The sequence below is a fragment of the Barbus barbus genome, assembly GCF_936440315.1.
Source record: "Barbus barbus genome assembly, chromosome: 20".
In the NCBI taxonomy this organism is placed as follows: domain Eukaryota; kingdom Metazoa; phylum Chordata; class Actinopteri; order Cypriniformes; family Cyprinidae; genus Barbus; species Barbus barbus.
Window position 1 is genome coordinate 360080 of NC_136748.1, and position 26557 is coordinate 386636.

At 40.9% G+C, this 26557-nt stretch overlaps 1 protein-coding gene across 1 annotated transcript; it reads left to right on the plus strand.

Moving 5' to 3' along the window:
- LOC306885924 (gamma-aminobutyric acid receptor subunit rho-1-like) lies at positions 1–26557 on the plus strand. Its single transcript, XM_079442745.1, has 10 exons — positions 1–246; positions 3441–3485; positions 3758–3864; positions 4608–4675; positions 5177–5400; positions 10766–10848; positions 11033–11173; positions 23100–23252; positions 23564–23760; positions 23865–26557. The coding sequence occupies exons 1-10, from the start codon at positions 131–133 to the stop codon at positions 24159–24161; spliced, it is 1431 nt and encodes a 476-aa protein (XP_079298871.1). The 5' UTR covers positions 1–130; the 3' UTR covers positions 24162–26557.

Consider the following 26557-nt stretch of genomic DNA (forward strand, 5'->3'; position numbering starts at 1 on the left):
AGTGTGGAGATTAAGCTGTGTGTGATGTTAACAGGACAGACGTCCGTGTTCGTTCCAGCTGCACCACTAAAGAAAGGATGAGGCTCGTTTGGGCTGCAGAGCGTTGAGGATGTGAACACTGCCCAGGGATATGTGCACCATGCAGCTGGATACTGTGTTTGTGTTCATCTGCGTCTGTCTGGTGGGCGCCGCCGGAAGATCGGCCCACAAAAGAGGTCACAAACTGGAGCCCTACAAGCAAAGCAGGTAATAATCCTGTTGTGAACGTGGCCTGTCGAGTGCAAAGGAATGAAATCAGCTCTGATGGGAAACGATGGCTCGCTTTTCTAATAGAGTTGTATACTTTCAAAGTGTTTGCCTGCATTCAATTGAAAAAAATTAGATTGTCACTCACTGGTTCTTTAAGGACTTTTGACAAGGTGTGGCGCCCCTTTTTAGATTATTTGCTGGCTAACTCTCTAGACACTTAGACCCCCCCCCCCTTTTTTTATTTTCTTTTCTTGTAAAGTGTGCTGTGTTTGTTAGAATTTTAAGATTGTGTTTTCTTTTTCATGGGAAGTTAATTGATTGAGGGAGGTGTTTACTGGGTTGTAATAGCATGGAAAGCTAATTTCTTGTTGTCTGTTGATTTGATGGTCCATACAGGAAAACTTAATAAAGAAATGTGGAAATAAAAAACAATTATAACACACACACACACAAAGAGCTGTACTTTCTCCCATCAGGAAACAGTGCATAGAACATAGAAAACAGATAATGATGAAATGAACAAGTCTGAAAATGAGGATGTTTTGTTGTCTGTTTAAATCTGATGATATTCTGTCTGCCTGCTTGTTTAATGTAGGATTCCAGATCAGTGTCAGAAGCTTCACTTTATCTCTTCTGAGTCTTACCCTTCTCATGTGTCCAGAAGGCGCTAGAAAGGCATCATCTCTTAAGAGTTGGTATATAGACAGCATATGGTGATTTCCTAGGAGTTTCTCAAACATATAAAACTACTAAATTGTGCTTAATCGCAATGTTTATTCGCAAGATATAATCATTGCAGTTAATAGTGTTCACCGTCTGTTTGATTATGTGTCATTTGCATGATTTTTACTGTACATTTCTGCCATAGTCACCTACTCCTAAATATAATGTAGAAACTTAAAGTTTTCTGTAAAGCTGCTTTGCAACAATTTGCATCATGAAAAGCGCAATACAAATAAACGTATTTTTTTTTTAATGTTTCTTATCAGCGATCCTCATCTAGTTCAGTGGCTGCAAACCTTTTAACTCGGTTTGATGGAAAAGCAGCATTCATCGTTACCAAAACTTCAAGCAGTTTCTTTTAAAACATCCTCATCTCAGTCAAACATGTCTCAGTGTACACAGACTCCTAAAAATAACGGTTCCAAAAGGGGGTTTTGCAGTGATGCCATAGAAAACCCATTTTTAGTCCCCCCCAAAAACGCTTCAGTGAACAGTTGTTAATAGATGCATTATTTTTGTGTGAAGAACATAAAAAGATCCTTTTGTGCAATGGAAGGCTTCCATGGATGTTTATGGACCCATCGATGCCAATAACCAAACTTTATTTGTAAGAGTGTGTGATCTCCCTGTGATTGTCATGATGTCAGACGAGTGTTGTGTCATGGCAGTGGAGGAGATGCACTGCTGGTTTGTTCTGGAGAACAGAGAGGATTTCTACTGAGCGGATTATTAACCAGCTGCCTGTGAGCGGCCGCAACCAGTAACATCACCTCAAACATCCCTTCACACTCACAGCTTCATTTTCACATAATGATGAGTGTGATGTGTTTGATCTGAGCTGAAGATCAAAGATGCTTTAAAACAGCTCAGATGAATGTGATGCACAGTCGGGAATTATGCTGTACAACACAAGCTGGAAATTATCAAAAAGTACAAATGTCTGCTGCATTAAAGCAAACACTGAAGAAACGGCCTCACAAATGTGCAATAGTACAGATGAAGCGCAGTACTCGTCAAACATCCCTCTCTGTTTGTGTGCTCGTTTGTTAAAGGGCTAGTTCACCCAAAATTGAAAATTAGCCCATGTTTTATTCACGCTCAAGGCATCCTAGGTGTATATGACTTTCTTCTTTCACACAAATGCAATCGGAGTTATATTAAAATGTTTCCTTGCTCCTCCAAGCGTCAGAATGGGAGTAGATGGTTGTTTCTGTTCAACAGTCCAAAAGTATTCAAATAAAGCGCATGCATCCATAATAAAGCGTGCCTCACACGGCTCTGGGGGGTGAATAAAGGTCTCCTGTAGCGAATCCATGCGTCTTTGTAAGACAAATATCCATATTTACAATGTTATAAATACTTTTCTGTCACTTCCGCTGACTGTTGGATGAAGTAGGACGTATGCGCAGCATGTGCTGGTGAGATATGCTAGTCTCGCCAGTTTGTTTACAGGAGCAAAGAAAGCAAAGTTTCCTTAATTTAGCAAAGGAAAACCAGTCTTCTCTTGTTTTATATCGAAATTGTTCTTTACAAATCCTCGTTTTGTGCTTCTAATTCGTAACCGGCTTTGTGTTTTGCTCTCTCCTCTGCATTCATCACTAATCTCCGGCGCGTGTGCGACACGTACATCTTACATTGCATCCAGAAAGTATTCACAGCGCTTCACTTGTTATGTTACAGCCTTATTTCAAAATGGATTAAATTAATTATTTTCCTCAAAATTCTACAAACAATACACCATAATGACAACGTGAAAGAAGTTTGTTTGAAATCTTTGCAAATTTATTAAAAATAAAAAACGAAAAAAGTCACGTTGTCATTATGGGGTATTGTTTGTAGAGTTTTGAGGAAAAAAAATTATTTAATGAATTTTGAAATAAGGCTGTAACATAACAAAATGTGGAAAAAGTGAAGCGCTGTGAATACTTTCCGGAAGCACTGTACGCAGAGCTAGAATGGCTTGCACGTATGACAGTCAGCAGAAGTGACAGAAAAGTATTTATAACATTGTAAATATGGGTATTTTTCTTACAAAAACGCATGGATTCACTACAGGAGGCCTTTATTCCCCCCTCGGAGGCACATTTTATTATGGATGCATGCGCTTTATTTGAATACTTTTGGACTGTTGAACAAAACCTCCCATCTACTCCCATTCTAACGCTTGGAGGAGCAAGGGAAAATTCTAATATAACTCATTGGATTCGTCTGAAAGAAGAAAGTCATATACACCTAGGATGCTTTGAGGGTGAGTAAAACATGGGGTAATTTTCATTTTTGGGTGAACTAACCCTTTAAATATTTTGTCAAATGTGAGCAATACGAGTGCAGTACAATCAGCTCCATTGAAAACGTGCAATCATGTTTACATCCACTCCACCGAATCAGTGCAGAAATGCAGGAGAAAGGTATGCAGATCCTGTTGATTGCTTAAATTTCATTTAATTCTCTTTATCTCGTACATTAAGGAGAGAAACGACACGAGTGGATGGACGAACCCACAAGTCTGGCAGGTACAAAATAATTTAATTTGGATCTTTATACGGAGCTCACAGTCTTTTGTTAATATTTCTATTAAAAAACTTTATGGTTTTATGGTGTACGTTGGGATTTTAAATATATTTTTTTCTGTGGAGAAGAAAAAAAATCTAACTTCTAAGATCATAATCTATGATAGTCATACTCTGTTGGATGTAGCTTTTGAAGCATCTCATTGAGTCCCTCGTCCACACAGAGCTTTAGCTGACAGCTTTATCTAATAGTTCTACTCTCATTGTCATTTTAGCCCAATCTTCAGAAGAAGTCCAGACATGACAAAGTCTCCTATGACCAAATCTGAGCAGCTGTTGAGGATAGATGACCATGATTTTACAATGAGACCAGCATTCGGAGGTGAGCACGAGCCACATATAATATCCAGAGATACACAATATCTGCAGTGATTGTCGAGTTCCGCATGGACTTGTGTTGTTTATGGTTTCATGGCTAACACACTGCAGATGTTTGATGCAACACATCTCAGAATGTTTGTCTTGTCAATATCTTTTGTATTTATGGATGCTTTTAATTGCTTAGTTCATGTTATGCTGTCCAACTCTACCTAAAACAATAGACACACACTTACTGTATGCATTTGTCAGGCTCTTTAGTTCAAAGGTGTGCATTTTTATCAGGAATCAAACCCACTGTGAAGCTGCATGTTAAAAACACCCTCTTAATCCAGCTTCACAAGGCATTTCTACTGCAGAGAAGAGCACAAATTCCTTTATGACAGAGGCATCATAACTGGCCGCTGATAACATTACAACACTCTTTTCATGAGCTCTCCTGCTTTGGCTTGTCGTGTGCGCGTAGGAAAAGAAAAACAGAGCCGGGTGTCCAGATGTGAGACGGCAGCACTTTGATTGGTCGTGACCCACTTGTGTTTGAGCGCTTGTGTCACAGACGATAGTGAGTCTGAGCTAAAGTAGGCCACAGATACTGCAACGTTTAATCCCGTCTGCTCACAGAAAGAGAGCGCTGCTCTACTGTAATATCTCCTGATAATGATATATACTTTCTGTTTTATGTATAAAAATATAACCGACACAAGTGAGGAGCAAAGACAATTTTTGCCTTTGACTGTCCACTTACAGGACCTCCGATTCCAGTAGGTGTGGATGTTCAGGTTGAAAGTCTCGACACCATCTCTGAGGCTGACATGGTGAGTGCTTGATTAAGAGCATGCCATTATTATTGTTATCGTGAGTCTTCTGTCAATCATTTGAATTGACAGACATATTCACTGAAAAGAATGGGCTCCTTCACTACATCATTATCACTGTGTGTTGGTTTCTACAGTTTAAAATAGCAAGGATTGATATGGTTTTATGAAATGTAGTAGTACAAATACTACGTTACTTTCTGCCACTGGTCAAATAAAATTCTTGGGATTGTAACTATCGTATATTTTGGGACTCTTGTTTTTACTAAAGAAAATAGTAACATAATCAAATCAGTTGCGAGTCATGTTTAAAGTCCTATTTCCTATAGTGCTGTGTTGTTTAGTAGTTATTAATCATTGAATGTAACATTGATGTCATAATGGTTTGCGTCATGCCTCACCTGTGGTAAAACCACTGCGACGCACAACCTCAAGTGACTCTAATATCTGCTGCTTTCGGTTCGCTTTTAATAGTTTTTACCATCTGCTGTTTCTCCTCAGGATTTTACCATGACACTGTATTTGAGACATTACTGGAAAGACGAGCGTTTGTCCTTCCCGAGCACCAATAATCAAAGCATGACGTTCGACAGCCGGCTGGTGAAGAAGATCTGGGTGCCTGACATGTTCTTTGTTCATTCCAAAAGATCTTTCATCCACGACACGACAACAGACAACTTGATGTTACGAGTGTATCCCGACGGAAACGTCCTCTACAGTCTGAGGTGAACACTTCATATGAACCTGACGGAAACAGTCACAGATGTTAATGATCTCAGTCAATGAAGAGACTCTCTAATCATTTCATTCCTTCTCAACCGATTCAACAGTTCCAAATGTCACCCAAGACCACAAAAGCAGTCATGAGGGTCATTTTTTTATTATTGAGATTTATGCATCTGTAAGCTGAATAAATAAGCTTTCCATTGATGTATGGTTTGTTATGATAGGACAATATTTGGCTGAGATACAACTATTTGCAAATCTGAGAAAAAAATCTAAATATTGAAAAAATCGCCTTTAAAATTGTCCAAATTAAGTTCCCCTTTAGGAACTCAAGCTGCATCGCAAAACGCTTTGGAACACGTGTGTAATCAGTCCAACGGAATGGTGATACATCACGGGCGGCGTGATGTAGAAATCAGAGAGCTTAAAAGCACACCCGAAAACAAGCAACGTTAAGATTCTTTGTTTTCAGCAAGCATTCTGTGTGAAATGTGTCAGTCTTATTTACTGTTGTTTGTTTATTAGTCACAACATCTACAGTATATGGCGAGCTACAGCCAGCACTTTAGGCCGTGTGTTCTTCTCTGCCTGCACTAAACTTTATGGGTGTGGGGATGCACGCGATATATGTGTGGTTTGTTTTGGAGCAGGGCACGCACAAAAATGCATTACATTAGATGTTTAGCTCTGCTCCCGCTGGCGTTTCTTCTCGAGGGAAGAATGTTTTATGCAATATAGAATCAAGTGGCTTGCGCGTTGCCAAGGTCTGTAGCAAAATAATGCCGCGGGAGATTCTCTTCACCCAAGCACGTGCAAATGTAGAAATGCGTTTGCAGGCTGTTATTCGCCATTCTTTTATATTGCATCAAATATTATAATCAAACCGTGTTCACTTGTCTGGTTGTTTGGCTGCATTTAATTCTGAGGAATTAAATGATATATATTCCTCTGGCTTTGAGAAGTTAGATATATATTACGGATATATTTTTATATATATATTTATATATATTATTCAGCACAGGGATCAGAGACGGGCTCCCCTTTCTCCTCCCTCACTCTCTAATACAGCGCTCTCTTGGGATATAAAATTCTTGAGTGAGAGCACAGTGTTTACCTCTCTTCCTCCGAGGAGGTTGATGTGGTTAGCACGTTATTACAAGACTTATGAGGAGTTGGTGGAGGTTGTAACTAGAAAAAGTGTGCCGTAGCATTCTAACACAACCTCCATGTAGGGACTTCTGGTTTTCCCTGTCTCCACACCGAGATGCTGAGAGCATGGGTTTAACCATTTTTCATTCCAGCTCTTTTGCCCTTATTTGAATTTTTCTATTTAGGGGGCTGTCTAAGGTGGGACAGACGCTTGCAGGCTATCTGTTCCATTGCAGCATCACCCCTAAGGCCCGACATTTTCCAATGCTGCACACAGGCCTTAGGGGCTGCTGGGCGGGAGCAGCCCCAACCGTGCTCCAGCTCTTAATTTGGGGTCAAAGGCTTATAAGCACAAGGCGGATCTGCAGACCATCATTCTCGCTAGATAGTCTTTGACTTAAAGTCTTAGATAGTCTGACGCCTTTGGCCCAGGACTTCTGAAGGCAGGCCCCTCTGGGGAAGAGCGATGTACACCTCAGCATATGGTGTCCATCTCTCCTCAGTGCCCTCAGGAGATCGTCTCGTTAACCCTGCCACCCCTGGTGCATCAGGGCACAGCGGTGTCCAGCGAGCACTTCTCTCAGCATCCTCCCGGAAACGTAGCGGTTCTGGGAGGCTCGATACCTCCTAGGAGGTCTTCAGAGCAGCTAGATCTAGCCGCTCTAAGCACACCAGAGGTTTCCCTTAGCAGATTAGGTTTCCCTTAGCAGGGGGGGGGGTTGTGTCTGATTCTAGATCTGTGTCTGTTGAACCACTCAGTCATAAGACTCAATTTCAAAATGCTCACGCTCAAACAAGTCGTGTCTCAAATCAGCTCCGAGGACTGGTTTGTCATGATAGATCTTCAAGATTCATACTTTCATATATCCATCCTTCCTCAGCACGTTCCTGAGGTTTGCTTTCGGGGGCAAAGCTTACCAATATCGGATTCTTCCTTTTGGTCTTGTACTCTCATCCTGCACATTTACCAAGTTAAACATGTGGAAGAAACCATGGTTCCTGTCACAAGGCCCCATGTTGGGGGCTCCTTGTCGACATGTAACGCTAAAAATGGACGCCTCCCTCACGAGCTGGGGGGACAGTCATGAGCGCTCCGCCCTTGGTCTGTGGGAGGGTCCTCATCTCATGTGGCACATTAATTGCCTGGAAATGCTGGCCATGTTTCTAGCATTGAAACATTTTCTCCCAGACTAGAGAGGCCATCATGTGGTAGTTTGCACAGACAACACATCGGTCATCTCTTATAAAAACCAGCAGGGGGGTCTGCGGTTGCGCCCCCTTTACAGGCTGGCACGCCAGATCCTTCTGTGGGCCCAAGGAAAGCTGCTCTCACTGAGGGCAGTCTACATCCCGGGGCACCTCAGTTAGGAAGCAGACATCCTGTCGAGACAGGGGCAGAGGCCCAGGGAATGGAAGCTCCACCCAGAGGTGGTGGAGCAGATATGGAGGATGTTTTACAGAGGACAAGAGGATCTGTTTGCGATTCAAGAGATTTCACACTTTGCCCTCTGGTTTTCCTTCACTCACCCAGGTCCACTTGGACTGGACGCTATGGGACAGACGTGGCCGAGGCTGTGCCTGTATGTTTTTCCCCCAATCGTTCTGCTCCCGGGAGTTCTGGAGAGAGTTCACCGAGAAGGGGTTCATCTCCTATTAGTAGCCCAGTACTGGTGCCATGCTTTGCCGACCTGGTAGCCCTACTCGAAGACTCTTCATGGGAGATTCCCGTCTGGCGGGATCTCCTCTCTCTCAAGTGGGGGGTACCTTCATTTCACCCCCGTCCGGAGTTGTGGAAACTGTGGGTGTGGCCCCTGAAAGGGCACAACTCATAGCTTCCGGTCTCTCAACTGAGGTTGTTGAGACCGTACTCCAGTTCAGAGCTCCCTCAACGAGGAAACTGTTCTTGAAGTGGATTGTGTTCACGGATATCGTGAGCTGCTCCCAGTTAACTGCCCGGTTGGTTAAGTTCTGGAGTTCCTGCAGGAACGATTCTCCGCAGGTTGGACCCCCTCCACCATTAGAGTGTTCCTGGTGGCCATAGCTGCTTACCACATCCCTTTGGGTGGTCAGTCATTAGGGGTGATACCCGTTGGTACAAATTTCTTTCGTTGTGCTTGAGGCCAGGAGAAGTATGGGACCGTTCCAGACTCTCAAGTGAATCTGTCTTAGCTGTGCTCGCCATGATTTCACACTAGACAGGCATTTGTCAGTATGGTGGCATGGGCATACTCGTTCTCAAAGCATTTTTTGCGACGCAGCTCGAGTTCCTGAAGGGGAACGTCTCTAGGTTACGTCTGTAACCCTAGTTCCTCGAGGGAACGAGACGCTGTGTCACGCTGCCATACTTCTTGCATCCCTGTGAGCGACTTGCTTCATCTTTTCAGAAGCTAACGTTGCTTGTTTCGGATGCGGATGCTTGTAAGCTCTCTGGACTCTATGTCACCCCACCCATGACGTTTCGCCATTCTGTTGGACTAATTAGAGACGTGTTTCAGAGCGTGGGAACACAGGGGCTTTCCCAAAGCGTTTTACAATGCAGCGTCTCGTTCCCTCTGGGAACTAGGGTTACAGACGTAACCTAAAGACGTTCTTAGCAATGCATATTACTAATCAAAAATTAAGTTTAGATATATTTATGGAAGGAAATTTACAAAATATCTTCATGGAACATGTATCTTCATATCATGTACATATCTTCATCTTTACTTAATATCCTAATGATTTTTGGCATAAAAGAAAAATGGATAATTTTGACCCATACAATGTATTGTTGGCATTTACTACAAATATACCTGTACTACTTACGACTGCTTTTGTGCTCCAGGGTCACGTATAGTCTGAGCAGGGGCTAAATGAACAATTGGCAAGCACCAAATGAGGGTAACAACTGCCATTGGCGAGTTTATGAAACAGTGTTACTTGTTAGGCCGGTAACTTTTTAATGTTAATTCTATAAGTTTAGTGTAGTTTAGTGTGATTATCAAACTGCAAAGACTGCACTGTAATTCTATAAATATGTAATCTGATTTGCTGTGTGTTTCAAAGTAAAGCGCTGTAGTGTTTTCACATGAGCCGTTCGTGATAACAACACTGTGAATGCAAACACTGTGAATCTGAGTCATTTATAATGTGCCTTGAAACATACAAGAAAATTTAACACAATCTTCCCAAACTAGTACTGAGATGTATTTATAAATCTGTTGTCAACAAAAGAGAAGTATTTGAAAACAGACGTTTCTCTGTATTTTTCTGCCAAAATAAAAGCTCTATGGTTTAACACTTGAATTCAAAGGGGAAAAAGTTTCTTAAAATTCTTCACATTTTCTGTTTTTAATTATTATTATTATTTTTTAAATAAAAAAGACAGTTCAACAGTATTAGAGAGCTATTTCTTTATTGATTTAATTTTTAAATGATAATAATAATTGTTATTATTATTAATGTTATGGAACGCTCCTTTAAGGAATGCAGGAACTAGAGGGTGCTAGTCAACTAGTCAAAAACAGGTCTTTTAATAAAACAAGAGATTCAGAATACATGAAATCAATCGTCAAACAACGTAAACATAACTTTAAGACATGACAACCTAGACCAGGGAACTCAAGACTTATAAAGACCAGGTAAAAAAAGAGCAAACGAGATAATTAACACAAAACAGGTGACAGGACTAAACGATGATTACTAATTAACTAAACCAGAACAGGAACTACCAAATAAGGTCAAAACAGAACTGAAAGGAAACTAAACCATGACAACTAATACTAATAATAATAAAAATAATGACAAAAAATGAACAGTGCTAATAAAAATTTGATGTTTTTTTCCCCAATTGTTCTGCCTGTTTTTTTTTTTATTAAATAATGCACATACAGTTGTATGGTTGGTAAAAAAAAAAAAAAAAAATTATGGCTGGTAAATTTTCTCAAGTCACCGGATATTGGCAGGTGTGGTAAAATGTTCATTTTAGGCCCTGGTCTGAGCTGTACTGTCAATCAACAAAAACATAAACAGCACAAAATAGATCTCTTGTTCCTGCTTCTTTAAAGAAGAAAACGATAAAACATGTAAATCCAACAAAGGTGAGACTCTTAAATATTGAAAATATCAATATATATATAAATATAAAAATACTGAATGTAGCAATATTTACGATTTTTTCACTCTTCTGATGTGTGTCAGCATGTGTTGAATCATCTGTCTGTTGTGTTGTTGTAGAGTGACCGTCACTGCCATGTGTAACATGGACCTGAGTCGATTTCCTCTGGACACACAGACGTGCTCACTGGAGATCGAGAGCTGTACGTGCACAAACACAGCACACATTTATCCATGTCGCCTTCTCTGACATCCACGTGCATGCGGTTTTGTTGAACTGAAGAAATAAGATGCATGTGGGGCAAATGGCCAAACCATTTTCTACCAAAGACGGTGATTTATTTGAACTAACTGTGATGATGCAGGTTAAATGTGTTATTATTTCAGATGCGTACACTGACGACGACCTTATGCTTTACTGGAAGAAGGGCAATGAGTCGCTGAACACCGATGACAAGATTTCTCTGTCCCAGTTTCTCATCCAGAAGTTCCACACCACGACTAAGCTTGCGTTCTACAGCAGCACAGGTAACGATGCAGCGCTCTCAGATGTGTGTCTGATAGGTTTGTGGAATAAGAATGTTTAGCGCAGATCCTTCAACTTGACAAATAAAACCACCAAATCCTGTGAAATATACGCAGTGACTCTGGACATGTCTTAAAGCTCAGATGTTCTTGGTTTTCATCACTGGACAAAGGCTACATTTACAGCTACATTTACATTTATGCATTTAGCAGACGCTTTTATCCAAAGCGACTTACATTGCATTCAAGTTACAGTTTCAGCTCTTGCTTTCCCTGGGAATCGAACCCATGACCTTGGCGTTGCTAGCGCCATGCTCTACTATTTGAGCTACAGGAAAGCTAAACAAAAGCTCATCTCCAGTGTGAATTGCTTCTGTTCTTGTTCTGCCTGAATACTGAGGTTTGCCAGGAAAGGCCCTGGTGAATGTCTATGATGGAGAGTGAAGGTTGTTGGTCTGAAGGTCACTGTGAAGGTGTCACTCATTCACTGACTGACACACAGCATTTAGGTACGAGGGTGCAGACCCAGAGATTCAGGCCGCCGGAGAGCGAGAGGACTGACTGAAGAACAGATGGGCTCGGGATCATCTGTAGCCTACAGCTGGAGCCTGGAGCAGGAGCTGAGCATCTGGCTTCAGTTCATATTAGTCTGGGTTATTTTCACTCGAATACACAACGAACACACACTGCTGCTACAGAAGGGCTTTTTCAAGCTTTAACTAGTTTAACTTAAAAAAATTTAAATTTGCTGTTCATTTTCTGATAACTTTACAATACGGTTGCACAAATATGCATTATTTCATGCTTATCTGATGCACAGATAATCACAAGTTAATATGTGACCCTGGAGCACAAAACCAGTCATAAGGGTAAATGTTTTTAAATTGAGATTTATACATAATCTGAAATCTGAAAATAATCTATAATAAATAATAAATAATAAAATATAATAATCTAATAAATAATCTGTCCATTGATATGGTTTGTTAGGATAGGACAATATTTGTCTGAGATACAACTATTTGAAAATCTGGAATCTGAGGGAGCAAAAACATCTAAATATTGAGAAAATCACCTTTAAAGTTATATATTTAATATATTATAATATATAGTTAATATTAATATTTATATATATAGTTATATATAATATATTTACGGTAGGAAATGTACAAAATATCTTCATGGAACATGATCTTAATATCCTAATGATTTTTGTCATAAAAGAGAAATGTATAATTGTGATCCATTCAATGTATTGTTGGCTATTGCTACAGATATACCTGTGCTACTCATGACTGCTTTTGTGCTGCAGGGACACCAGTGTTGTGCAAGTTATTTCCAAACTGTAATACATTACAGATTACTTGTTACTGTTATTTAAAAGTAATTCCTTACCTTACAATATTATTGTCTCAGAATTGTAATGCGTTACATGACTCCTGTATTACTTTTGAGTTGCTTTCACCAAAATATCTACAGAAGTACAACTTAACATTCTAAAATGACAAAATGCACTAGAGCCCAAAGTAACGACCAAGTGGGTCCGTCTAACGAGGAGATGGCGAATCCTTACTATTTCCCCCGGACACATTCATGGTAATTACGTTTGCTAGGGCTGCAAGCTTTATTGTGTGTATTTGAAGCAGAACTCTTCATCTGTGCTGACGGCTCGCTGCTGCTGCGGGACACTAAACACCGTCGAGACGCTCTTGACAGTCACGGACTCATGTTATTTCCACCAGCGCGGCAATTTTTTCATCAATAATTGATGGATGTCATGAATTGATGATGATCTTTAAAATATAAAGATAAGGAGAAGCCTAAAACAGGCCCGAGGCCCGGCCCGTGTCTGAACTATGACGTGAATATTGGCCCGAAGGGACATAAAAAAGTCGGAGCCCAACTTTAAATTAAATAAAAACAATAAATGAATTTTGGGCTAAAAGTGTGTTGTAACGCAAGCGTTACTGAACATGTACCGAGTAAAATATTACTGAAAATTGAATAGTAATGCCTTACACTACTGCGTTACAGCAAAAAGTAATCCGTTACTGTAATGCATTACTTTTGTAACGCCTTACTCCCAACACTGAGGGTCACATATATAACTCATGAAGAAACAAACCATTTATTAATGATTACTACATCAGCAACTAATAAACATTCTATATGAGTCATAGATAAAGTAATAAATAAACTGTTATTAGTTCAATGTGTCATAATGTATTAGTTCCCTAATAACATATAATATTAACTAATGATGTAAATTCATACGTAAATTATCACAGTGGTCGAAGCCATGCTTATCAACTTGCAGTTGTCTGCTTTAATTAATCATTATCTAAGGATTTGCAAAGATATCATTATGTTATGACTTTATTTGTTGAGGCACAGAGCTATTAACTAATTGTTAATTATTATATCATTGTGGTTATGGATTTTGAATTAGTTAATTAGTCACGTAAACAAGTAAAGTCATAACATAATGATATCTTTGCAAATCATTAGCTAATGATTAATTAAAGCAGACAACTGCAAGCTGAAATGCTTGGCTTCGACCCTTTGTGGTAATTAGCACAATAATTTACTAGGGAATAATAATGTTATTGTTACGGTTCTGTTTCTGTTCAGTTTGGTTTTGCCCATATTTGGTTCTTCCTGTTTTAGTTCCTGACCTAGTTTTGTTAATTAACTATCATCCCCATCACCTGTGTTTGATTAATTATCTCGTTTGTGCCATTGTTCTAGTCCCTTTATAAGTCCTGAGTTTCCCTTCAGTGTTTGTCCGTTCTTAAGTTAGTTAATGTCTTATGTGAGTTGATGCCGTTGAATAAAGAATACTCTTTTTGTTTTATTCCTTCGTCGAGCGCCTTATTTGCCACAACCACTCGACGCATAACAGTTATTAGGGAATTAATACATTGACACATTTAAAGGTCCCATATTGTACAACTTTCTGGAGTTTTATTTTAGGTTTTGATGTCCTTAAGAATATATATTCGCGGTATAAGTACCAAAAACCATCTCAATATATTTTTAAAAACAGGTTGATTTGGCCTGTCTAATTAATATTCACGAGCCTCTCTTCTGATTGGCCTGTTGTTTTCTGAGTGATGCATGGCTAGGCCACCCACAGCTAACTAGGGTCATGTAGGGCCTACGTCACTGCGCTATGCTGGAACCAAAACAAACCAGCGCAGACTCAGCTTCATAAGGAGCTTAAAATATCATCTTGTTGTGATGTTGGGTGCCAGAATCGATGCAATACAGCCTCAAATTAGAAATTTGATCGCATACCTGCTGCCACTGCCAGACAAAAAACCGACTACAGCTGTGGTTAAACACGATAAAACGAGCAGACTGGACAGAAACGTGCAAGAGTCCATGTGGTGAGCGGGTGACCTCTGGTGGTGAGCAAATGGAAGTCCATGAACCTGATTCATGACAGATAGGTAGATTGTTCCAGAGTTTGGGCGCTAAATAGGAAAACAATCTCCCGCCCGCAGTTGATTTTGATATTCTAGGTATTATCAAATGGCCAGAGTTTTGAGATCGCAGCAGACGTGAAGGACTATAATGCGATAAGAGCTCACTCAAATACTGAGGTGCCAAATCGTTCAGGGCCTTATAGGTAATTAGCAAGATCTTAAAATGTCTACGACGTTTAATAGGGAGCCAGTGCAGTGTTGACAGAACCGGGCTAATGTGGTCATACTTCCTGGTTCTAGTAAGAACTGTAGCTGCTGCATTTTGAACCAGCTGGAGTTTGTTTATTAAACGTGCAGAGCAACCACCCAATAAAGCATTACAATAATCTAGCCTTGAGGTCATGAATACATGAATTAATGTTTCTGCATTTGACATTGAGCACATAGGTCGTTATTTAGATTTATTAAGATGGAAAAATGCAGTTTTACAAATGCTAGAAACATGTTTTTCGAAGGAAAGATTGCTATCAAAAAGTACGCCTAGGTTCCTAGCTGGTGACGAATAATTTACAGAGCAGCCATCAAGTATTAGACAGTGATCTAGATTATTACATGCAAAAGGTTTTAGTCCAATAATTAACACCTGTGTTTTTTCGGAATTTAGCAGTAAGAAATTGCTAGTCATCCAGTTTTTGATATCAACTATACATTCCGTTAGTTTTGCAAATTGCTAAGTTTCATTAGGTCGCGAAGAAATATAGAGTTGGGTATCATCAGCATAACAGTGAAAGCTAACACCATGTTTCCTAATGATATCTCCCAAGGGTAACATGTAAAGCGTGAAAAGTAAGGGGCCAAGTACTGAGCCTTGAGGTACTCCATACTGCACTTGTGATTGGTATGATACCTCTTCATTTATTGCCACAAATTGATGGCGGTCAGATAAGTACGATTTGAACCATGCTAATGCACTTCCACTAATGCCAGCATCATTTTCTAGTCTATTTAAAAGAATGTTGTGGTCGATAGTGTCAAACGCGGCGCTAAGATCCAGTAGCACTAATAGAGAGATACAACCACGATCAGATGATAAAAGCAGGGCGTTTGTAACTCTAATGAGAGCAGTCTCAGTACTATGATACGGTCTAAAACCTGACTGGAAATCCTCACATATATCATTTTTCTCTAAGAAGGAACATAGTTGTGATGATACTACCTTTTTTAATATCTTTGGCAGAAAAGGGAGATTCGAGATCGGTCTGTAATTAATTAATTCTTTAGGGTCAAGTTGTGGTTGTTTAATGAGAGGCTTAATAACAGCCAGTTTGAAGGTTTTTGGGACATATCCTAGTGAAAATGATGAGTTAAAAATATTTGGAAGAGGATCCATTACTTCTGGAAGCACCTCTTTTAGGAGCTTAGATGGAACATGGTCTAAAATACAGGTTGTTGGTTTAGATGATTTAACAAGTTTATACAATTCTTAATTTCCAATAGAAGTGAATGAGTGGAATTGTTCCTCAGGGGATCTATAGTGCACTATCTGACAGCTGCATGGTTACAATTTTATCTCTAACAGTTTTGATCTTGGAAGTAAAGTACTTCATAAAGGCATTACTGCTGTGCTGCTGGGTAATGTCTGTGCAACACGGCAAAAGTTGTCAGTATAACACTGTGTTATATCACTCTGAATAGATAGAGGGCTAGGTTCAACCCTTGGGAGGATAAAAATGAAATTTAGGCCAAATGGTATGAAGCAGCTAACAGCCAGCACATTTATTGCACATATAACAAAAAAAATAATAGAAGAACAAATTAGTATTCTGCTCTATTGTCCCAACACAACACTGCTGAAATGGGAAAAATTTGATATTTAGTCCAGGTTGTTCATAACAGGTCCGAGAAAGCAAAGAAAGAGAAGAAGAAAAAAGAAAATGTCCAAAAGTCCTGGTTCCTTTGCAAGTTGGTGTGTGTGTGTAGTGTAAGATGAATGTATGTATAAGGTCTTGTTTTATCCTACTACCCGGCAGTGTGTGCATGAAGTAACAGCTTAGCTGTAATTGAAAAGAATCCCACTGGCCTTGCTGGGCCCCGGTTGGGGGGTGGGGGGCCCTTGGATCTCCGGGCCCAGGGCTCGGTCTGCCCTGGTGTGGTCGGCTGCCGGCGGAGCCTGCGGGCTTGCCGCCACGGCACCCTGGGGTGTCTATACTGTGGCTGTCGGATGTCCCACCTTCGGGCTCTCCTCTGCCCTTTTCTGGGTGGGGGCCGCAGTTGTCCCTGCGGTGGTTCCCTTGGGGGTCCCGTGCCCTGGGGGGCCTCCGGATGTTTGGGGCCTGGGTCTCTTCCATGCCTGCTTCATGCCTTGCGGGATGGGGCTGTTGTTCCCCACACAGACACTATTAAACATTTACATGGAGGAACCTTATGAACACAAGCGCGCTCACACACACAGGTGTACACTCAAGCATTCACATTGGTGTAAAAACGGGTGCTCACAGACACACACTGTTCTGATCTGCTGTTGCTTCAAAACTTATTTTGTAATATTAGTTATGCGTGTTGCTCAATAACATTTAACATTTAGAATTTATTGTGATTCATACAGATGTTGGTTGTTGCTGCAGTTTCTCTGATGTTGTGTCTTCTGTTGTGTCTTCTGTTGTTTTCTCTTTTTGTCAGCAGGTATCGAAGCAAATTGTCAGTTTTTTTTCCCCTTCTCTGTTGACTTTATCCACAATTTTTTTTTTGTTTGTTTTGTTTTCTAATTCCTTTTTTTTTTTTAAATTATTATTATTATTTTTATTATTATCATTATAATTATTATTATTATTTTTTTTATTATTATTATTATTTTTTTTTTTTTTCTCTCTCTTGTTTTCTCTGTCCCCTGGTCTTGTCGGTCATAGTATGGTTAAATAAAAGGGTATATAAAATTTAATTAATTAATTAATTACAAAAAAAATAAAATAAAAATAAATATATAAAAAAAAATATATAAAAAAAAAAAAAAAAGGCTGTGAATGATGATAGCATAGCTACACATACGTACTGTCATGTGTTATCTGTGTTACTGACAGGCCGAAAAAAAAAAAAAAAAAAAGAAAAAAAAAAAAAGAAAAGAATCCCACGATGCAGACTGGTCCGAGTTGAACGTCGGCAGCAGGCCGTTCACAGAATCACAGGGTCTGGCTTGCCATAGTTCGATCAAGATGGCGGCGCGTATGGCTGCTGTGGTGTGGAACGCTCCCGTACTTTTGTTGTTTTTGTTTGTTTGTTCTGTGTTTAGTCATTCTCTTACTGTCAGTTTTACCAGAGACGAACTGGACATAAGGCAACACACACCGGACAATTTTTTTCCGGTTTTTGATTATTCAGACGCTTTGTTGGATGTTTTGGTCGGAGGGGCAGCGGTCCTAGCCAAACGCGCGCTCAGACGGACAAGAGGGAAGCGCGCCGGCGCGCTGGTTAAACTCCGCGAACGCGGCTTCCGAACTTTCCCAAGCATTCATCTAGCGAATCTCCGATCCCTTCCTAACAAAATGGATGAACTACTTCTCCTCACCCACACAAATAAGGACTTTTCAAACTCTGCTGCATTGTGCTTCACTGAAACCTGGCTGAGTGAAAACATCCCGGATAACATGCTTCATTTGCCGGGATATCAGCTGTTCAGATCAGACCGCATCACGGAGCTAACGGGGAAAACGAGAGGTGGTGGACTATGTTTCTACATAAATGAAGGTTGGTGTTCAGATGTAACAACTCTGAAGAAGATGTGTTCTCCTAATTTGGAGGCCTTCTTCATAAACTGTAAGCCATTCTATTCACCCCGAGAGTTTTCCTCCTTCATTCTCGTGAATGTGTACGTGCCTCCGGACGCGTGCGTGAGCGCCGCGATGCAACAGCTGGCCAAACAAATATCTGAAACAGAGCAAAGGTACCCGGACTCTTTTTTAATCATTCTTGGAGATTTTAATAAAGCAAATCTATCCCGCGAACTGCCAAAATACAGACAGGACGTTACATGTCCCACCAGAGACATATTGGATCATTGTTACACAATAATTAAAGATGCATATCACTCTGTCCCACGGGCAGCTCTGGGGCTCTCTGATCACTGTTTGGTTCATCTCATACCGACCTATAGGCAAAAACTCAAATCTTCTAAGCCTGTATTAAGAACTGTTAAGAGATGGACTAATGAAGCAGAGCAAGATTTAAAAGCTTGTTTTGACCTCACTGATTGCAGTGTTTTTGAAACTGCTGCCACCGATCTGGATGAGCTCACAGAGACTGTAACATCATATATCAGTTTCTGTGAGGATATATGCATCCCCACCAGAACATTCTTATCATTCAATAATGATAAACCGTAGTTTACTGGGAAACTCAAACAGCTTAGTCAGGCCAAAGAGGACGCTTACAGAAGTGGGGATAAAATCTTGTATAACCAGGCCAGGAACAGACTAACAAAGGAGATCAGAGTGGCTAAAAAGAACTACTCTGAGAAGCTGAAAAAAGAACTTTCAGCCAACGATCCGGCGTCAGTATGGACTGGTCTGAGGAACATCACCATGTACAAGACACCACCCCCACAGTCTGTGGAGAATCAACAACTGGCTGACGATCTCAATGTGTTTTACTGCAGATTTGAAAAGGCCAGACTGACACCCAGCACCCGCTCTGATCTGCACTTCACACATTCACCTTCCCCCCTGCAACCCCCCTTACTCCCTCCCCCACCATTCTACCTGCGTTTAAAGTCTGTGTAGAGGATGTGAACCGGGTCTTCAGAATCAGGGAAAGCTTCAGGACCAGACGGTATTTCACCTGCCTGTCTAAAAGTCTGTGCTGACCAATTGGCCCCCATCTTTACACAAATCTTCAACAGATCTCTGGAGCTGTGTGAAGTTCCCTGCTGCTTCAAACGCTCCACCATCATTCCCGTCCCAAAAAAGCCCAAAATCACTGGACTTAATGACTACAGACCTGTCGCACTCACGTCTGTGGTCATGAAGTCACTTGAGAGACTGGTCCTGGCCTACCTGAAGGACATCACTAGACCCTTGCTGGATCCTCTTCAGTTTGCCTATAGAGCAAACAGGTCTGTGGATGACGCTGTCAATATGGGACTGCATTACATCCTGCAACACCTCGACAAACCTGGGAATTATGCAAGGATCTTATTTGTGGACTTCAGCTCGGCCTTCAATACCATCATACCTGACCTTCTTTCAGACAAACTGAGACAGCTCTCTGTGCCCTCCTCCATCTGTCAGTGGATCACCAGCTTCCTGACAGACAGGCAGCAGCTAGTGAGGCTGGGCAAACTCACATCCAGGACTCTCACCATCAGCACTGGCGCCACTCAGGGTTGCGTTCTCTCCCCACTGCTCTTCTCCCTCTACACGAATGACTGCACATCAAAGGACCCCTCTGTCAAGCTCCTGAAGTTTGCGGACGACACCACAGTCATAGGCCTCATCAAGGATGGTGACGAGTCTGCTTACAGACAGGAAGTTGAGCAGCTGGCTGTCTGGTGCAGTCTTAACAACCTGGAGCTGAACACGCTCAAAACTGTGGAGATGATAGTGGACTTCAGGAGAAACCCCCCTGCTCTCCCCCCACTCACCATCATGAACAGCACTGTGACTTCAGTAGAGTCATTCAGATTCCTGGGAACCACCATCTCCCAGGACCTGAAGTGGGACAATCACATTGACTCTATTGCGAAAAAGGCCCAGCAGAGGCTGTATTTCCTCCGCCAGCTAAGGAAGTTCAACCTGCCTCAGGAGCTGCTGAAACAGTTCTACTCTGCAATCATCGAGTCTGTCCTATGTTCTTCTATAACTGTTTGGTTTGGTTCAGCTACCAAAACAGACATCAGAAGACTACAACGGACAGTTAGGACTGCTGAGAGAATTATCGGTGCCCCTCTGCCCAGCCTCCAAGAACCTCCAGAGTGAGGAAAAGGGCTAAGAAAGTCACTCTGGACCCCTCACACCCAGCTCACTCTCTCTTTGTACTGTTGCCCTCTGGCCGGCGCTACAGATCACTGAGCACCAGAACAGCCAGAAACAAGAACAGTTTTTTCCCCCAGGCCGTATCCCACCTGAACAACACATAACACACCCCGGTACTGTGCATCTGTAAATAACCCATCAAACCTTCATCTGTACATAGGACTCATGCACGTTCACAGTTCTGTCTATGGTCATGTCTCTTTTATGTATATTTTTATTTTTATTACTATTGTTATTCTTAATTATTGTATATTCTCTTCATTAGTGTTCTTTATCACCTTAATTATATGTTGTCTGCACTATGTTTGTACTTTCTGTACTGGAAGCTCATAACACCAAGACAAATTCCTTGTGTGTGCAAACACACTTGGCAATAAAGCTCTTTCTGATTCTGATTCTCACAAAAGGTCACAGTTGATCATGTCACAGGGTGGAATCAGGCAATAAAAATAGTCAGAGTTCGTAGAAATAACTTCTCGATCGACATCAATATGAAATCCTTTTGAAACCCATGAACATACTCGTGTGTACCAGCTGAAGAGTTTTTTTCGTCTCCTAATCTCTACGTCTCAGTTAACGAATTCATACAGAAACTACAGTACTGCATTGAACTTAAGTATAGAACAGTGTAAAACTCTAGGGTTACATCTGCACCTGCTGATGTTATATTTTTGGTTAATTTAGCCACTGTATTAAATAAATACTTGGGTTTGTGTTTGTTTTCTTCTAAAAGAGATGTAAAGTAAGCAGATCTAGCAGTTTTTAATGCTTTTCTGTAGGATAGGGTTCTTTCCCGCCAAGCAATACGAAATACCTCTAATTTTGTTTTTCTCCAGCTGCGCTCCGTTTTCCGGGCTGCTCTCTTTAGGGCCCGAGTGTGTTCATTATACCACGGTGTTGGACTCTTTTCCTTAATCTTCCTTAAGCGTAAACAAAAATCTTCCTTTTTCATTAGTTTATCTGTATCTGTTTTTTATTTGTTGAACATCAATTAAATTGTTACTTTTACTTTGGTTTGGATGCTTTCTGTATTTTCTAGTTCGGGGAACAGACACAGTCTCTATAGTGTGATATCTGGGTGAAAGAGTCTCTATGTGCTGAGAATTAACTGACTTCTGTGACGTGAGGCGGCTAGCAGACGGTTGGTTTAGCCAGTCTCTCTGCTTCCTGACCTGGGCCCCAGTTAGTCAAGTACGAACTCTAAGACTATGTGCCATATTTCTAGAGAGAAGAGCGGCACCACCCCAAGAGGGATGAACACCATCTCTTTTCAACAGGTCAGGTCTGCCCCAAAAATTCTTCCAATTGTCTATGAAACCTATGTTATTCTGCGAGCACCACTTAGACATCCAGCCATTGAGTGACGACAGTCTGCCATGAATCCCATCGCCACGGTAAGCAGAGAGGGGACCAGAGCATATTACAGTGTCTGACATCGTACTTGCAAGTTCACACACCTCTTTAACATTATATTTAGTGATCTCCGACTGGCGGAGTCCAACATCATTAACACCGACGTGAATAACAATCTTACTGAATTTACGTTTAGCATTAGCCAGCACTTTTAAATTTGCCAAGATGTCAGGCGCTCTGGCTCCCGGTAAACATTGGACTATGGTGGCTGGAGTCTCTAGTTTCACGTTCCGTACAATAGAATCGCCAATAACCAGAGCACTTTCATCATGTTCTGATCGGAATGGAAGAGTGTTGTTTTGACCCGCGACTAGGCCGCCTCACAGTCACCCAGCTGCCCTGCTGCACGGGCTCTACTGGAACCGAACAATGTACAGGACTCCCTGAGCTAGTCGCATCCAAAGCAGTATCTACAGCCCTCACATTCTTACTATCCTCAACTAAAGTTTGGATGCGTTTCTCTAATTCTGAAATCTTCTCTGTCAGCCTACCTATGTCTAATCCCTAACTATAACTAATAGCCTAACTATAACTAATCCCTTGCCCCCAACAGAGAGAGATAAACTGTGGCAAACAGTGCAAACAACAATAGCCATTAGAAGAAGCCATTACTCACCGTGATTGATGAATGATTCGCTTACCACTGTTGTTTGATGAACTTGTGAAAACGGAGTGAGAGAGAAATGAAACGGAGCGAGAGAAAAAGAAAACAGTAATAGGCGCGTATAGAAACGCGAATGGAACCACTAGTGACAAGCTAACTGGCTAATGAATGCATCAACTCTGGACCTGTTGGTGAAAATAAACAATCACACCAACATTCAACTTCTCTCTTTGAAACAGCCTGAAGAGTGTTCTTCTGCTGTACATTTCTGATGAACTCTTCTTCAGTTGTATCCATCTCATCCTCTCAGTTGTTTGGTAGCATTTCTTTACTAATTCTAGTATTTTCTTTCTGGCTCTTCTTATGATGAGCTTCTCAGGTATGGAGTAATGGAGTAAAATATGGTAAAAGAGCATCAACATGGTGGGCTGTGCACATTAATCCAGATTTTTGTTTTCCAGGCTGGTACAATCGTCTCTACATACACTTCACTCTTCGGCGTCACGTCTTCTTCTTCCTGCTGCAGACGTATTTCCCAGCCACACTGATGGTCATGCTGTCCTGGGTGTCGTTCTGGATCGACCGCAGAGCCGTGCCGGCGAGAGTTCCTCTCGGTAGGATAAAACCTCTCCACATGCACATGTATAAATATAATTAAACATGTACTAATTACTGTCATGTAAGTGAGAATTTATTCAGTGCATTTTCAGTTTGAAAGGTGCAAGCAATGATGAGATCATGTGTTTGATTCCCAGGGAATGCATGAATGTAATTAAATGTATTCTTTGAATGCAATGTAAATTGATCTGAATTTTTTTTTAATTTGGACAAAAACCGTCTTAAAAAATCAGGTCGTGTCCTGTTTGTTCAGGTGTAACAGTCCTCAAAATCACGTCCATGCACTGAATGCTGCTTTCACTCACAGGCATCACGACGGTTCTCACGATGTCCACCATCATCACCGGAGTCAACGCCTCCATGCCCAGAGTCTCCTACATCAAAGCCGTGGACATTTACCTGTGGGTCAGCTTCGTCTTCGTCTTCCTCTCTGTCATCGAGTACGCGGCCGTCAATTACCTGACCACCGTGCAGGAGCGCCGAGAAAGGAAGCTCAGGAATCAAGTAAGGCCACTGTTTGCTTGTCCCTGATGCTGGTAAATTAAGACGACGAGAAGAGAGTGATGCCGCTGTTTCATATCTGTCTCTTCTGTGTTTTCCCGTTGCAGTTGCCTTGCACATGTGGAATAGCAAACCCAGACGAGGACATGATGATGACCACGTGCTACAGCGACGTGGATCCCAGCGCAGCAGGGACGTATGGGATGCCTGAGAACGGCACGAGGCAGGAGCGGATCCTGGCCCAGCTGACCCTCGCTGACAGCCAGAGGACGAGTCGTGTGAAGACGGCACGGGGATACGTCAACATCTGGATAGACACTCATGCCATAGACAAGTACTCACGAGTGATCTTTCCTGCCGCTTACACGCTCTTCAACATCATCTACTGGTCCATCTACACTTAACGCCACAGCGGATCTGTACCAGAACAATTATCCACAGGGTCTCTCTGCCTTCTTGATACAGAATCTTGAACTCGTCATATTTTTAAGTGTTGCACGTTTTTATTATTTATCAAAAGCAACTACTTGAGTTGAAATATGTGTTTGAATAATCTGTTATTTCTCACTAATACAAACAAAAAGCCATTGGTGTGAAATGTCTCAGAATCAGAGGACTCATCTGGAAAAGGTGCCGTTTAGAGGCCACACACATGACTCAATTTGTCCTTCAAGAATGTGTAAACATTATTTTAATGCATGTATTTTTCAGGGACGTCAATCAGTGAAATTCTTTTAATTGTTATGTGCAAAATGTTGTTGTGATCACACATTAAGAAAACTAAATGGTGTGCTTATTGGGTTTGTCATTTTGTGTGTGAATGTACAGCAGTGGCTCTTCACTCGTCTCTCACAAAACAACTACGCAACATATAAAACAAATTTCCTTACACTTCATGGACAAACAGTAACCTTACATGCGGTGTGTGAGGATGCAGTCTTCCACTGGCGTTCACATAAACCTTTCTGCACAATATTGATATTTTCTTTCGATATGTGGAGGAACCAATCTTTATAAACAACATCTAGACTGTATTTACTAAAATAACTTCCTTGATAAATGCTTTTATAATGTAATTTTTCATGTTTAATATTACAAACGGTGCTGTGTTTTAATAAAATACATGTTAGGTATGATTAAAAAAGCAATAGTTTTTTTTTATTCAACAGAGGGAAAAACAGACAATGCATATTGCATGATTTGGCATTGTGCATTACTCATCTGAACATATGGATCATTTTAAACCTTTAATCCCTCTGAAATATACATGACCTTTGTTCTTTTCTTCTGCGGTTTAGTAATCTCTGGTAATCTACAGTGGCCTGCTAATGGATCGTGCCATTTGTGACATGAACGCTGGGCTGGGAGAAACCTGCATGATGAGCCTCCTGTCCGTGCATCAGACTTTCTCTGGACTGTACGAGTGTTATGAGCTAGCAGATATTCATTACTTGTCCCTGCTGAAAGCATAAACCAGCATGGACACCAAGCTGATTTATGCTGGTTAGTGCTGGTCCAGACTGGTTTATGCTGGTTAGTTCAGGTATAGTGCTGGTTTAGGCTGGTTAGTGCTGGTCCAGGCTTGTTTATGCTGGTTAGTTCTGGTATAGTGCTGGTGTAGGCTGGTTAGAGCTGGTCCAGCTGGTAGACCAGCATATCCATGCTGTTCTCAAGCAAAATGGAGCTGGTGATGCTGGTTCACCAGCATGGGCTTTGTAGGGTTGACTGTCTACTGGCCAACTGTCCGTATGCAAGTAGTGTTTTGGGACATACATAGTTTTTGCTTGCATATCTCTCTATTTAACACATTAATGATGTAAAGGAAAAACAATATAAGAGTAAAACATATGATTTATTAAATTATATGACAACTTTGTAATTTCTTTTGCTCCCTCTGCTGAAAGTAGAACTGAAAATTTGCTAACATTGATTACATTATTAATCAATGCCACTGGTAAAACTTTTCAAAGCATCAAAGGAATTGTCTCCTGTTTCATAAGACCTGTGCATAAATCAGTTAAAAAGAGCTTGTGTACATTGGATAACAGGGGTTATGAGAAGAGCTCTTTCCATGGGACAGTTAATAACAACTTCGTAATCAAAAAGTTCAAACTGCAATTTTATGTTTTTAAAGACTTTCATACTTATATTGGAAGTCACATATGTCCAAATCCAGCTGTCAGTCACTGATTTAAAAAAGTACACATAGTAAAAGGTATGTCATTGCAGTCAGGACCATGAAATATTATAGAAAATAATGATAGCGTGCACTTTTAACAATTGCTGAAACAGAGTTTCAAAGTCAATGGCCAAGTGCCCAACTAAAGGGAACACTAATCACCATAACGGTAACAAACTTTAGCAACCTTTGTGCATGTACCATATAAAATAAATAAAGCCAAAATTCTTTGCAATAAGTGAATATGGTAATTATGTTTTTGCAGTTGTACGATCCTCTGGTGAGATATTGATTTTATTTAAGGCTTTGTGGCTATAAGTAGTAGTTGTGTTTCTGCTCACTTCTTCATTATTTTCTGTTCTTGCTGTTCCTCTTATCCCCAGTGATTCTGCTTGTTAACTGCAGGTGTCGTCACTAATGCTCAGTCATCATTTGTAGAGTGAATCTACTTTATTTCACTAACTACAACACTGCTTCAGTGTTACTTTTACTCTCTATAGATCAGGATCATATGAAAAGCGAGCAGCGTTTGTTTAACACTGGGGATTTTACAGTGTAAACATGTAACCAGCAATATGTGTTTTTTTTTTTTTATTAAGTAATTTATTAAAATTTATTTGG

Coding starts and splice junctions, on each gene's coding strand:
- LOC306885924 (XM_079442745.1), top strand. CDS start 131: ATGTGCACCATGCAGCTGGATACTGTGTTTGTGTTCATCTGCGTCTGT. Junction 4,676..5,176: donor CCATCTCTGAGGCTGACATG/GTGAGTGCTTGA, acceptor GTTTCTCCTCAG/GATTTTACCATGACACTGTA. Junction 11,174..23,099: donor TGCGTTCTACAGCAGCACAG/GTAACGATGCAG, acceptor TTTGTTTTCCAG/GCTGGTACAATCGTCTCTAC.